The following is a 15312-nucleotide window of genomic DNA, read 5'->3' as shown; positions in this document are numbered from 1 at the left end:
TTGGAGGCAGTAAAGTCTTTTGGAATGGTAGGACTAAGGCTGCATTTGTCAAATACACTCTTTTCTAAATGCCACGGTATTTACCATTAAACCTAATGGGCGATATGTACCAAAAAAGTCTAATTTTCTCTTTGACTTACAGTGCAGCTTTTATAAAGCAGCTTTTTTTCTACATGTATATAGTGTTAAAAGCCCCCCACTGGTTCACCCTAAATCAGAAATATATATGCAGTTGAAGATTGCTTTTCCTGAGACTTCCCTGTGAACTGACTCCAAGACATCAGTGAAGTTTATGAAGGGTCCAGGTGGCCTGATTTTCCTTTAAAGTATCTAACCAGCCAACCAGTTGCCAGAGCTTATCAGGTTCCTGTGTGAGAGCCAAGCCACCACAGCCTGCTAGCCTTAGGAGGCTGTTAAGGTAATAGAAAGGAGCCCTGCTTAGCTTTGCTCTGAATTAAGAGGGGTTTAGGCTAAGATGTATTATCATGAATTTGCTTTCAGCTAAGAACATCCACCCAGACAGTTCCCACGACTCAGCTGACAGTAATTTAATTACAGCCCAAGACCTGTTTCTCACTGCTGCTTAAGGGAATCCTTGCTAATGAGTCCAAAAGTCTGGCAAACCTCAGTCAACACTTTCTGTTTTGTGCTAGGATGTTTGTGGCAGGGAGGTCCTTAAGTGCACCTGAGTGCACTGGTGCTCTGTATCTGTGCAGAGATGCTGCCAAGCCCTCATGGCCTTGCAGCTGTACTGTAAATGTGGAGGGGCTCATGCCAAGAAAACAAAGCAATGGATGGATGGAAGCATCTAATAGTGTGTACATAGGGGAGACCTATTTGTTCAAATCCTGGAAAAGATTTTTATTAAAGGAAGATGTAGTGTTCCAGGTCACTTGGCTTGAGGATATTATTTGTTTTGCAGAAGGAGATGATGTGTCTTTGTCTAAGGCACAGCAGCCTGGCAGGGAATATGAGTCTTCATGCTAATAAGAGGATAAATATTCAGTGGTTTTGGACTTTGCGTTAGTGTAGTGTCATGAACTGCAAACTTTGCTTCCTGAGCAAACCCCATGGTGGGTGATTATATATCTCTGCTAAGCATCTTGAGAAAAAACATTTTGTGTGAGTTGGTTGTTTGAAAAGCATACTTTGCACAAGGTGGTCACACCAGCTCTACCAAATAACTTTAATTGTTTGGGTTTTGTTGATTTGTTGGTTTTTTTTTAATTTCCACAGAAAGAGCTTCATTTAGGAGCCTGAACCTTCATGCAGACTCTGTCAAGGGCTTCAACATGGGCCGAGCCATCAGCACTGGCAGCCTGGCCAGCAGCACTCTGAACAGACTCGCTGTCCGACCCCTGTCTGTCCAGGCAGAGATCCTGAAGAGACTGTCCTGCTCTGAGCTCTCGCTCTTCCAGCCACTTCCTGGCTCTGCAAGGGACAAGAACGAGAAGAGTCCATGGGAGGAAAGGCCCAGAGTTATGAGCAAGTCGTTTCACGATCTGAGTCAGAGTCACATCTCTGTTTACCCCCCGAGGAAAAATGTAATTACTGCTTTCGACTCTTCCCCCAAAAAAATAGAAGATATCATGGGAAAGGTCTTTCAGCAAATGCCAAAATTTGATACTGGATCAGCAACGGGAGCATTAAAACCGAGCAAGTAAGAGTCTCTCTGACCACCCTGCAGTATCTTTGTGTACAGTCAATGTACATTTTGCATCAGTTTTGATTTATTATTCATGCCATTATTTTATTACATTGATCCTTCCCTCTCCCAACTTCCTCTTCCCTCTGTCTGGTTCCCCTTCTCTCCTTCTCCCCTTTAAGTTCAAAATCTCATGCAGGTTTAAGTAGAAGCCCTGAAAGAAAGAAAAATGAATCAGACTCATCATCCATTGAAGATACCGGTCAAGCCTATGTTGTAGGTCAGCATGCAAAAAATAATATTACTGTATTTACTAACAAACTTCTAAAATTGCTTTGGGTGTAATGCTTTGATATGTTTATTAACTGATGGTAATGTTCTGATTTGAAAGTGGGAGCAGAGTATCACCTGTTAAAGCAATCCAGGCCATTATTGCAGTGAATCCAAAAAAATCCTCCTTTGGTCAGCACCAGTCTGTGCACAGGGGTGTAAAGTAAAAGCTGTAGCAGAAAACAGCTTCCAGGTTATCACTTCAGGGTGCCATTTGGTTGTATGGATCTTTTAATAATTTGCTAGTCTTCAGTCTGTTTGTGAAGGCTGAACTTTTTTAGTATTTTCTGTGGAAAGGATGTCAGGAGTGGTTTTTTGGAAAAGACTGCTTGGCATCAGCTGGGTATTGGCCAGTGCCTCTAAGTAGTAGCTCCACACTTTGGAGTTTTTTCTTCTTTTTTTGGGTTTTTTTTTCAGATATAATACATTAGTTAAATATTTTTTTGTAGTACACTGGGCGTGTTACAAAAACACATTTGTAGTGAGGTAAGCCAGATGCGCTTACTCCATTTTCTTGGCAAGGATTGGAATGCACACAAGTAGTCTTACTATTAACTAAAAGAGAGAGCTCACATTAAAAAAAAAAAGCCAAACATTCAGAGCAGCTAAATAGACTTAAACTAACACTGGGTTATTAGAAGTGGATGTTTAATATCTGTGTGTTACCAGTTTCTGGTTCTAGAAGGTTCCCTGTTATAACAATAGAAACTACAACTGAAATATTTGCAGCCTTAGCTGCTGGTTGGCTTTCCTGTAGTTACAGGACATAAGAAAAAGTGGAAGATGGTTAAGTTTCTGGGGATGGGGTCATTATAAACGAACTAAAAAAGGCAAACAAAGCAGTGTGTGACATCCCATGTCTGTTCCCAGTGCATTTGGAACCAGGACTGACTTGGGAATGATGCATTTTCAGTGCTGAGAGCATAAATGCTGAGGAGTGAGATGAGGTGTGCAGGTTCTGTAGTGACTGATTGCAGCCATTTACTCTGTACCTTCAGTTTTGTGATTAATAGGATCATGTGTTTGCCCATAATCTTCTGGGCAGCAGTTCTGGTGAGGGTCTTAGCCACATGTCAGAAAGTCCTGCTGGATCATACTGCCTGTGCTGAGGGACATAGGTTCTTTGCATGGTGAAACACATCAGATGGAACTTCGGGGTTTATAGGTTTGGAGAAGGTCAGGGCTGCTTTCTTAAGAAGCTTGAATTATCTTCCCTCATTTATTTTCATATATTGGTACATTTATTATTTTATCCTCTAAAGTAGGGCCACATTTGCTTGGCTGTGATAATTCCAAAGTAAACATGATTCTAATATGCAAACAATTTTCAATAGCAGTAGTTCAAATTGCTTGTTACTGCAGCAGCTTATTTGTTCCTTTACAAAATCTTACAAGAGTCCTGTTGTGTTGGTTTATTAGGTTCAGCATATTCAATATCCAATATTGTTAGAAAATTTAGTCTTTGACTTCATTGCTCAAGATCCATTACTTTTATCTGAAGTTAACCATGGTCATAAAGACCAGACCTCTGTCCTTCCTTTAATTCGTTGCCTTTGCATGAGCTACCATCCATCTGAACCTTAAACTACACTAGAGCACATGAGTAATTTGGATTTGCTAATACAAAGCTAGTTTTATGTTTATTCATTTTTAAAACAAGTAGTTTGATATTGTGAATGAGCTCATGTGACCTGTGTAAAGACTGAAATAATTCTTGGTAGCTTTTGTGTTTATAAAAAATTGATAACAGTGTCTAATACTTCCATGCATGTCACAGGTGTTAGCATGAATACTTCAGAAAATCTTCTGTCATCAGCAGCACTAAAAGAGAGCGGTAAGTTGATAAGTAATTAATTCAGTCAGTTTGTCACTTGCAAATGCTTCACTGTTCCACCTGTCCTGTGCCTTTGGTGTTCTTGAGTGCCTCTGCCAGTTAGCTAGATAGGACCTTTTCCTAGTATTTCCTTTCTTAGTATTTATTTTGGATTGCTTCTTGGGGGGGCTTTAGACATCTGTGTGTAATATTTTTCAGATATGAATAGTGTCTTGAAGGGTGAAACACTTGAAGGGTGCTCTTTCCTATCAGAATCATGCTCTTGAAAGCTCATTTCCCTTAGGAGGTTACTGCTTCTGTGTTTTCTTTTTAGTTCTTTCACTCTTTAGGCTTGATGTGGTTTTCAGGGAGAAAAGACTCCTTTTCTGGGTGATGTGCAGTCTGCTGCACTCTCTTGCATCACTTGTTCTGTGCTTGTACCAGTGTGTGGAGCTCATTAGGTTTCTGCAGCTGGGCCTCTTCCACTTAGGGCAAAAGGATCCCAGGTGCTCCTGGACCAAATGAATGCATTCTCTAGGAAGCAAGTCCATGAGTTCAGACTTGTAGAATGTCGGTGTTTCCTGAAGTTTCAGGAGATTTGGCTTGTTTATTTGTTTGTATTTTGTTTTGTTTACTTGTGGGGTGGGGTTTTTTGGTTGGTGTTTGTTAGTGGGTTTTTTTTCTTCACCAAATTATTCTCCTTGGGTCTCTTAAATGCCTGGGTCTACTCCAGCCTGATGGGAAGCCTCAGGAGTCAGAGTTGCATTGTGAGGATGCGCAGATTTTAGAAGAGGTGGAATCTGCAGCCTGTGGAGTTGCGAATGAGGAAGTAAATTGAAGCAAGAGAAGTTTTAGTAGATGTTTCTAATTTTGGTTGCTTTTTAATGAAGAGACACCATTAAGAGAACTCATTGAGTAGCCTTTCAGTAATTTCATATAATGACCCTCAGTTTCAATTTCACCTATGTGTTTGCATCCTCCCTACCTATGAGCAGAGCACATAAACACAGATCTAAACATTTTCCTGAATTAAGACTAATGAAATTAAAGATTCTAGGACTCAATGATGTTGTCCCTCCACGAGACTGTGCCAGCTGCTTTTCTTAGGAGGAGTAAAAGATTTTTAACTGCTGAAGATGGAAGTGGGTTAGAAGGGTTGTGGAGATTTTTTTCTGTGTTTAGCCATGGCTTAGAAGATGAAAGTTGAACCAACCAGATCAAAACAGCTTTTCAAGTTATCAGAGAAGTAATATTTTCTAATGGAAAAGAACTTTAAAGTAAACCTGAAGGGAAGTGTTGAGGTAGTGTCTGATCATGAAATGTTGGCTTTACAGTTGACTCTCTTCAAACAACACAGAACAGAGTTGCCACACCAGAGAGAGAGATCACTTTGGTGAACTTGAAAAAGGATGAAAAGTTTGGCTTAGGTAAGTGGCTTTAAAATTGTTGACATGTATTTCTAGAAGCCAAAAGCAAAATAAAGTTTTCTGGTCTGTGTTTAAGCATTTATTGTAGAAAAGCAGCACAGGCAGTAGCTGAGCAAAGCAGTGCAGGCAGTAGCTGGATTTTGAAGGCTTTTAAAATGCAGTTTCTGTGATGTTAAGCAAGTCTGTTTTTCAGTTTTTCCATATAAGTGTAGGATAATATTAATATTGTGAACTAGTCATCCTTGAAGTTGGCCTTTTAAGTTTATCTCTGTTTTCAGTGTAGAATTTTGTCTCTGTGGAACCTCACAGCTTTGAGCTGTGATAAATATTTTAAATGAATGCTTTTTTTTAAAAAAAAAAAGACACAATAAAAGCATTATGTGCTTGCTAATTGTGGAGTGTTTTCCTTATTCCTGTATTATCAGATGAACACTGATTTGATGTTTAAGGAGCCTGGGAGATTAGATATTTGCATAACATTTCTTTCTCTGCCACTGAGTTTTTTGCATAGGCACACATAATTTTTCCTTGTATGAGTAATGAAAAATTTTATGTCAGTGTTGTGCTTCAGGAAGACTCTCTAAAGTGTCCTTAAGGACATTGTTCTGTCATTCAAAATCAGACTGTAGTGTAAATTTGAGAGGGCAAAAAAGACTACAAGACAGTAATACTTAGTGTTTACACTGCACAGTAATGTATAAGTTGAGCAGAAATGAAAACAAAATTCAAAGAAATGTACTATTTCTCCTCTTTCTTCCCTATGCAATTTATGGTAGTTTGCTGTTTAAGCTGAATAGAGAAGACCTGATATCTTCTACCTTTTTCCCCCACCTCTGGAACAATTGTCCCAGGTTTATGTGGTAGAATGAACAGAAATAGATTACAAGCCTCAAAATAAAACAGAGACGTTGAAAACTTGTATCTTAAGACCAGGGTCAGACTTCTTTGTGAAACATCAAACAATGGAGAAAACCAGAAATTTTTATGTGATAGAAAACAATCTTTATCTGCTCAGTGAATGTACATTTCATGTCACCTGTTTGTGTGTTTCTCTTGCCAGAGTTGTCTTCTGTAGCCTTTGCTGGAGTGTCCTGAACAGACAGACAGACAAAGTCTAAATCAGTTGCTTCAAACAAGAGTATACAATAAAGCTTTATCAAAAAGCTTTGCTGTCTGTTTCCATGCAGATTTAAATTTGAGGTGTCTGGGGTTTTTTACTTTACATTTCTTAGAATGACTAAGTTTTTGTTTGTTCTAGAAGATGGACTTGTGTTAAGTTACACGGTGATCACTGACATTTTTCCTGCTTTGGGCCTTTTCTTCATAGGCTTTCAAATAATCGGTGGAGAGAAGACAGGGAAACTTGATCTGGGAATTTTTATTCATTCAGTTATTCCTGGAGGGCCAGCTGATTTGGAAGGAACTCTAAAACCAGGTGAATAGCATAAAATTCCATCTATGGTTCTGGGTATCACAGTTCCTTACAATGGTGACCTTCAGTCACCTTCCAGACAATTTCTGAAAACTAGTGATGCTTCATTCTTAGACTGTACAAAAACAACAACCTTACAAATCAATGTAAAAATGATAAAGCTTGAAGTAGCAGAAAGTTGAAGTTATATATAAAGATAAGGGCTTTATTTTCCATTGTGTGTCTTGCAGATGCATTGTAATTTAAAGTTTTTAAAACTCAGTATACATACCTACTTTAATTTTTTTAATTTTAAATTTTTAAATTTTAAAGTTTTAAAAAGTGAAATGGAACCATATATAACCATAACTGTAGTGGGGGGGAGGAGAAAAATGTATCTTTTTTTCCTTCTCATTGTAGTCTGTGTCTTGAACTGAACTGCATATTGCTCATTTAACATCTGATTTCTGTTTTTTCTTATTTCTTATACAGTAAAAGAGAAGGTAGAAATCAGAACATGTAAAGATTTGACAGGTTTAAAAAGAGGAAATATAACCTGTTTTTCTGGGGGTTTGGGGTTTGGCTTTTTTTTTTTTTTCATGCTTAGAGTTCCCTATTCCAGCATCACTTGAAGTTTAGTAATTTTTAATCTGTGCATTGTGTAGAGGTTGTCAGACCTGTACTCCATGTTGTCTCTGATGGGTAAAAATGTAGGTGCTGGACTGTATCTAAACAACTCCTTTTGTGCAGGGCACCGCCTCATATCCATAAACAGCACCAGTTTGGAAGGTGTCAGCCAGCATGCAGCCTTGGAAATCCTGGAGAATGCTCCTGAGGATGTGACACTTGTCATCTCCCAGCCCAAGGACAAGCTGTCCAAAGGTAGGGATGTGCAGTCTCCCCTGTGAGCAACCCCAGCTAGCTGGGAATTGTGTTCAGAGACAGGATGGAGAGGAGGTGTGCGAGGGTAACCATTGGGGCAGGTACAGTGTGAGCAGAGAGTTTTCTGTAGGATATCCAGGCGGGTGAAACCTTCCTGGGCTGTAAGCTGAGAAAAGGGTGTCGTGCTGCAGATAAGCTGATGGCTGTCTTGTCTCCTGCTTTGCAGCATCGTCTAACACTGCTCAGATCAGTAATGGAGCCAGGGGTTACTTGAGGAGGCCCTCCTCAGTGCAGGACACCGAGGCAGAGTCCTCTTCCGAGGAGCACAGCCGGTGCCGAGCTCACCAGAGGCCCGTTTCAGGCAGCCTCTCCGGGCTGTCCAAGCGGGACGGGAGCGTGAGCTCCCAGGATTCCCGGACCGAGAGCGCCAGCCTGTCCCAGGGCCAGCCCACCTTGGGCAAACGTGCCAGTGGCAGAGCCCAGCAGGATGCCCAGCATCACAGCGAGCCCCAGGCTGGGGCCTCGAAAGCCCTCGAGAAGAGGAGATCCTCGTCGGACAGTGCTCGAGCGAAAAGTAAAAGGCCCGGGGTAGTGGAGCCTGTGGAGTATTCTGACCGAGGGGATTCCGACATGGATGAAGCAACTTACTCCAGCAGTCAGGAGCAGCAGCCAGCTAAAAAGGCATAGTGGATTTCATATGAATATTTCCCATTAGTGTGATAGTGTATTGACATAGCTGTCTCTGGGTGTCAGGATGTGAGGGAAGAGTAGCCTGGCCTAGCCTGCAGCTAATGCTAGTAGCTGATTTCTAATAGCATGGTGATTTTGTGCAAAATAAATGGAGAAAATCACTTCTGTAACTTGGAACAACTTTCCAGCTTTCCAGTGTCACAAGATGTGTCTTATTAGAGGCAGATTGTGCTTTGGGATGAACCTACAGTGCACTTCCTGAAGCTGTAGGAAACCTTTCAATTCTGTGTGTTTGTCCAATATATTCATAACCTAGTGACCAGTCCTAGAGGTAAGTTTATTCACTTGGCAGATAAATCAAGTTTTTCCTCAAGGAAACTAGGAGTGATATGTCTGGAGTGGGTAGCAGCAGAACTCATTGTCTTCTGGGATTGATCTAATCCTTGAAAAACTGCTCTTGTGCATTAAAATTCAGCAGTGAGTCATGCTCTTGAGCAGACACAGTTGCTGCTTCACCTTTCCAAAAGGCCACAGTCACAAGTACTGCAAATTTGTTTCCAGCTTCCAGTGATTCCTCTGTTCATCTGATGGAGGTTATTCAATTAAATTGTGGCAGCTCATGCTAATTAGTCCAACAGACTCTAGGCTGCTGAACTGCTGAGGTACTGCAGTTTGTGTTCTGTAACCAGCTCACCTGAAGAGTAAAGACTTGGCTGCTAAAGGCCAAGCATATTTCTGTGCTAAACCTGTTCAATGGCAGGAATGGAAGAGTTGAAGCTGTGAGCCTTGAGTCTTGCTAATTGGTACTTTGCCAGGTGGACTCCTTGTGGCTGTGTCTGACTCAAACCCCCACCCTTCAGGGTCTTAGCTGTAAGCATCTGTTCCAAAGGCAAAAGGCAAATCATTGTCTCTTTTTGTTTTGTTTGTTTTTTTTTCTCTCTCTCCCTTTTTTTTTTTTATTTTTTTGTAAATAAAGGATTCATCCTCATCAAATACAGCAAACAAAGTGAATTCTAAAAAGGTTTCTACAACACTTCTTAAACCTGGAGATATCTTTGAGGTTGAACTAGCAAAAAAAGATAACGGCTTGGGAATAAGTGTCACGGTACTGTTTGACAAGGTTTTTAGATGTTTTCTCTTTTTTCTCTACTCCCAGCAACCCATTAAATTGCTAAATTACAAGGAAGCAAAATATTTTCTGGAATCACTTTAATTTATAGATTTATTGATGTGTGGTTAATCTTACCAAAGCTGAAAAGTAATACTATTAATTTATATTAATTTTCTTGTCATCTGCCCTTTAAGTAATTCTTGTTTTTTGTTTTATGGTGGAGCCCCAAAGTCCTAATAGACTCTTATCACAGATGCTGCTTTGTGAGTACAAAAGGCAAGATGGTCTTTGTCCCTTGCTACCTAATCTTGTGGCATATTTGCAAGGAAGGAAGTGAGACCCTCCCAGACTGGCACTGCAGGCAGTGGAAGGAGTAGTGTTATTTAAGGGTATCTGTGCACACTCAGTCACATTCACCATGTTCAGTGTTCTCCCTCTGCTGGAAAAAAGGCAGAAAGCAAAAGACTACATAAACCCAGATAAGACCTGGCTGACACTACTTTCTTGTAATATGAGGCATAACCATATTTTTTAAGACTGATATCTCTTCAGGCTGTAAGATTTTGAAGGTAGTTTTATATTTAGGGCCTGTCTTACTGCAGAGTGGCACTTCAGGGAAGATGAGAATAATTTACATACATTTTCCACTGCATCTGTTCCTGTATTAAAATGCACATTTTAATGTATTTTCATATTCAGCTATTTTTGGTGGAGGAATTATTTGGAAGCCTAGTGCTGTTTCCATATATATGGCTAGGATTGTAAGAGGAGCAGAAGGAAATTCTTAGTTTGGCATCCCATTCTATTAAAAGTCATGTTCCATTACTTCAGAGAGTTGGAGGAGCAGTGGTTGAGCAGGGGTTGCTTACTGAGTAGCACTAGACCTGCTGTGTGCATGCACTGGCTTTGTAGAGATGCTAGAAGATGCCAGCCAATGCAGAGATTTCCCTTGAGGGGTGACCAGGCAGTGTCTTCACTGCCCTTTGCTTTTCCAGCCCCCATTCTGCCCCTTCATTGTTTTACTGTGCAGTGGTGGTGAGGAGAGGTGTGCAGTTAGCTGTGGGTTACCTGGGTGCTTTGGTAGTGAGCATTAACACACTGTTAGTCTTCCTCTTCCCTCCAAGTCTGTGGAGCACAGTGAGCCAGAATCACACAATGGTTTAGGATGGAAGGGACAACTAAAGACCATCTAGTCCTACCCCTTCTGCAATCAGCAGAAAGGCCAGGGCCTTCCAGAAACAATGTCAGTTCAGCTTGAGCAGCTTAGACCTTCTAACTTGTCTGAACTGAGAGAAAGCAGCGCTCCCTAATCTCCAGTTACATCAGAGAAGTTGTGTTGGAGTAGGACACTGCATGGTTGTGCATCTCCTGCTTTGGCATGCTGTGCTCTTGCACATCTCTGAGCTTTGGTGTGCATGCAAGCATGTGAAGTCCAACAAAATGCAGACATGTTTCTGCTGAAGGACATTTGTTTGTGTTTTGTGCATTTGCATTGTGATGCATTGTGTTTTTACAGTCTTCCCATCCCAACTTCATTCATAGCAAATTGCATGACTGCACAGAACATGCTTGATGTAACATTTTGGTTTTGATAGTTTTTCTGTTTTTTCTACATGCCAGTAGCCCAAATGCTTCCTAAGAACAGTTTTCCTTGTGTCACACTGTGTTTGATTACTAAGTATTCTAACTGCAAAAAGACTAACAATCCTATTTTTGTTTTCTGTTTAGGGTGGTGTAAATACTAGCATAAGGCATGGTGGTATTTATGTGAAAGCAATTATTCCCAAGGGAGCAGCTGAAGCAGATGGCAGAATAGAAAAAGGTAGGATTTCCATTCTTTCAGTGGAGACTCTTAATGTGAAAAAAGGGCAGAGGACTGTCTGGGGGGACTTGACAATATCCTGTGGCCTGGAAACTAGCACTCTGTTTGCCTCCTGTCCTTGCACCTTTTTTACTGGGAAGAAGAACTGTTTTTCCAAGCTGTTGCAGTTGTCATTTTAAATATTGCCTCGATAGCTAATTCTGCAGGTGAAGATTAAAAAACTAATGTAGAGCAACTGCAGAACCAGCAATGCTGAGGCTGTGGAAGGGAAAAATAGGAGATAGCTTGTGGGATTTTTGTTCTCTAAAGCAGCCTATGTTAATGGAGAATGCTTCTCTGTTCCAGGCACAGAGAGAGAGGGCTTTGTGTTATTTGTGGCCTTCTTGCTTGGCACGCCTGACAACTCAATACAGAAAATGCTGTAATTGTTATGGCTCTTCTTGTTAGTAAGCCAGGCCACATTCTTCACTGAAGTGAGCATTCCTGCTGTGGACTAAGATTTGTTTTGAATAAAGAGTCTGAGCTTTCTGGCAGGCTGTCACTCTGGTGGTTAATACTAGTTTTGACATGGGATTATCCCACAGAATCATTAGATTGGAAAAGACCTTTGATTTGAATCATATAGTTTGTTTGCAAAGTTCTCTTCTTGACTCAGAATATGGAAGGGAGGGAGAATTTCCTTAAATAACTGTCCTTGTTAGCTCAGACTTGAAAGTTTCTGTGCATCATAGATGTTTTTTAGGTGATGCTCTGCCTACTTTTTCTTAAATTATTAATGTAGGTGACCGCGTGCTCTCTGTCAATGGGATCAGTTTGGAAGGAGCTACCCATAAGCAAGCTGTTGAAACCCTGAGAAACACAGGCCAGGTGAGTGGCTGCTGCTTCCACTCCTGTCTGTGGTAAACCAGTTCTCTATCAGTGAAAAGAGGTGAAGGAACCTCAAGACTGGAATCCTCCCCAGTGTTGTCATGGTTACTTTAGATTTGCTTTCTTGGACTCTTTGGCTTCCCGGCACACCTGAAAATAGCCATTGAGTGTACACATTCAGAACTGCTGAGAACTGCTATTTGTGTTCACTTTATAAAATGCTTTTAACTTAATTCCCTGTACAAATGTGCAAGTGACACTATCTTTGACACCTCTTAACACCCTCAACTTTATAGTAAGAAAACCCTTTCTTACTCTATTGGCAAGTATCTTGCAAGTCCATTAGTGTATTTTGGAGGTTGTCATTTAACAGCCCTTAAAAAATAAGGAGTAATTGGAGGATGTATATGGGGAGGAAAGTGTCTATAACACTTGCTGCTGTAAAAGTATGGACTCTTGAGAAGTTAGAAGGAAACACATACTCTAGACTGTGTTATCTCTGTTGCCATTTAACTGGAGAATGTTTCATCTCTTTAGGTGGTGCACCTGCTGTTGGAAAAGGGTCAGCTATCAGGGGCCAAGGCTCATGCTCCAGTGACACCACAGTGCACGCTCCCAAATCAGGTGGGGCAGTGTGAGCCACAGGAGAAGCCAGCAGCAGATTCTTCAAATGCCAAAGATTACAGCTTTGTCACTGCAGGTCAGCTCCCACAGAACAATTGTCTTAACTGTCAAAGCATCCTCTAGTTTCATAAGATTTTCTTTACTTCTTAGGATGGAAATAGAGTAGGTAAGAATCTATACCAAGCCCTTGCACATAATGCAGTCTCTTTTTGTGCTGTTGTGTTTCTTTTAAAGACTTCCTTTCACATCTTGGTTACTTTGTTTAACTACTGTTAACTTTTTCCTCTCTCACTGTTTCATGTTCTTTCCTAGTGTCACCTTAGATGCCAAGGCTGTAGCAAGTTTGGAGTTAGGAGGTGCTGCTGTATCTGGTGTTGCTAAGGGGTGCCAAGGGGAATTTAGATATTTATATATAAATGAGTGCTTCTGTGGGTCTGCAGCTCCTGTCTTAGAAGAGAGAAGACATCAAGAGCTAGATGAAGAGAGAAAGATTTGTGCCCCTGACTAGAGGTTGACATAATTCAGCCTCTCCTGCTGGTGACTTGTGCAAGTGAAGGGAAGCCTACCCAGATGGCAGAACCCCTGCAGATACCTTTGGATCTTCTTGCATGGGCTCTGAACTGTCTGCCAGGAGCTCCAGTTGCTGCTCTCACTAATGCCTGATCAGTGGCTGGAAAAGTTGAGTCACTCTGTGCTTTGAAAGGTTTCTTAATAGACTTCCTAGGGAATAAGTCCTTTGGAGACACTCTGCCTTCCTGCACATTGATGTTGTCTGGCCAAGCAAGCTGACTGAGAAGTCGTGATCAGTTTTTTGTCCTCTTTAACCTGGAGGGATCTTTTGGGTAACACTTCTGTTCAACTCAGTGAAAGAACCATGTGAGGGGGAGATTGCACATTGTCATGTCTGGAATATGAGCACCAGACACTCTTTCCATGGCCATGTGCTATAGGAAATAATAAGTTAATTGTGGAAACCCAGGGCACCGGGATTATTTCTCTGTCTGCTCTGGGGTGTCCTGACACCCAGGGGAGCACTGACTTTGACCCTCATTCATGGAGAAAGTTTCCTAGACTTCAAGATAGACTGGAATCCACAAAAGTGTGAAATAGATTATAGAGAGTAGTGTATGTGTCTCACTTGATGAGAAATTTAGGTTTTGGGATTTTTAGTATGTTGTGGATGGAAGCAAGATGGAGGGCACAGGGTGTCATCCTGGATTTCTTCTTCATGCTTCTTCTTCCTTCTTCTTGGGTTTGGGTGGCATTTTGTCGTTGGGCAGAAAAGTCTGCATTGCGGGCTTATGGGGATCAGGTTTTGGGTTAAAAGGGAAAATAATGTAGGTGTCAGTTCTTAATTGGATAGTTTAGTCTTAAAAGACCTTGTAACAAGAGATTGTTGGCCATTTTGTGCCTTCTAATGAAAAGCTGCTGAACTCACAGTAGTGAGACTGTTTTACTGATAAGAAATAATAAACACTTGAGTCCAAATATGAACTACCATCTCAAGTGCCTTCAATCCAGACCCAGAGGAACCATGAACAGCTGGTACACCCACAGTTCATGTTTCTTTTACAGAGAACACGTTTGAGGTAAAACTCCTGAAGAACAGCTCAGGCCTCGGGTTCAGTTTCTGCCGTGAGGACAACCTGACCCCAGAGCAGCTGGGCTCGACGATTGTGCGGGTGAAGAAGCTCTTCCCTGGGCAGCCAGCCGCAGAGAGCGGGCAGATTGAGATCGGGGACGTCATCCTGAAGGTGAACGGGGCGTCCCTGAAGGGCTTGTCCCAGCAGGTTTGTACCCATAATAGTGAAACTGATACTGTGGTAGCCCTGCAAGTCTGCATCTGACAGTGAATCCCTCTGTGGCCACAGGAAGTCATCTCTGCTCTGAGGGGAACATCTCCAGAGGTCTCTCTTCTCCTTTGCCGGCCACCATCTGGAATACTACCAGACATTGACCCTTCATTGCTGGTAAGGTGTCTGGAATGGGATTTTTTTAAACATAATTTGCTATTTAAGGTTCATTTATTCGATCTGGTGGGTGGATGGGTTAGTTCCATCTTCATTATTCCATCTGCAAGATGCAGATGGAATAATGGGGAGAGTGCTCACAGAAATGTAGTTCTTGGAATGAATCCCTTAGGAGTGCACTGTTAAAGGAATGTATGCCTTCAAAAGCTTTTTTCCTCCATTTTGTGACCTAAGGCATGAGAAATTGGTTTAACAGTGTTTCTGGAGCAGAGATTTCTTTGCAGCCCAATGTTTTGAAGTTGGCATCAGATAGAAATTGGATATTTCTGTGAAGGATATTCTGCAAAACATCAATTTGGTGTCGATGTATGTAAAAACAGGGAAAATATTGTCATATTTACCTCCTGGAAATTAGAGGTGACCCAAAGAATATTTTCAAAATGCTCCAGTAAATAAATTGAAAGAACAGAACGCCATTTTAGGATACTTGAAGAAGTGGAAATGAAATGTGTTTCAACAAAAGAGAGTGTTGAGGACAAATTGCCTGAATATTAGGCTTTCCGTAATACAGGAAAGTGTAAAACTAATGGAGACAGGTCTTCAGTTTAAGTTCCCCAGGGAATTCATCACAGCACTAAGCCTGCCAGAGTTCAAGAAGTGTTTGGACAAGGCTCTCTGGCACAGGGTGTGATTCTTGAGGCTGTCCTCGCACCTCAGGCC

At 41.4% G+C, this 15312-nt stretch overlaps 1 protein-coding gene across 1 annotated transcript in view; it reads left to right on the top strand.

Moving 5' to 3' along the window:
* PTPN13 (protein tyrosine phosphatase non-receptor type 13) overlaps positions 1-15312 on the top strand; it is a 112655-nt gene that overhangs the window by 80067 nt on the left and 17276 nt on the right. Inside the window, exons 18-30 of the mRNA XM_066547996.1 lie at positions 1237-1660; positions 1828-1925; positions 3753-3809; positions 5123-5215; positions 6543-6650; positions 7377-7508; positions 7735-8189; positions 9175-9303; positions 11038-11131; positions 11913-11998; positions 12536-12698; positions 14198-14412; positions 14494-14592. Coding sequence (XP_066404093.1) covers positions 1237-1660; positions 1828-1925; positions 3753-3809; positions 5123-5215; positions 6543-6650; positions 7377-7508; positions 7735-8189; positions 9175-9303; positions 11038-11131; positions 11913-11998; positions 12536-12698; positions 14198-14412; positions 14494-14592 — 2153 coding nt within the window. The remainder of the gene's footprint in view (positions 1-1236; positions 1661-1827; positions 1926-3752; positions 3810-5122; positions 5216-6542; positions 6651-7376; positions 7509-7734; positions 8190-9174; positions 9304-11037; positions 11132-11912; positions 11999-12535; positions 12699-14197; positions 14413-14493; positions 14593-15312) is intronic.

The sequence above is a fragment of the Molothrus aeneus genome, chromosome 4 (assembly GCF_037042795.1).
Source record: "Molothrus aeneus isolate 106 chromosome 4, BPBGC_Maene_1.0, whole genome shotgun sequence".
Classification (NCBI taxonomy): Eukaryota; Metazoa; Chordata; class Aves; order Passeriformes; family Icteridae; genus Molothrus; species Molothrus aeneus.
Note: the sequence above shows the minus strand (reverse complement) of the source record. Positions and strands in the feature narration are given on the sequence as shown.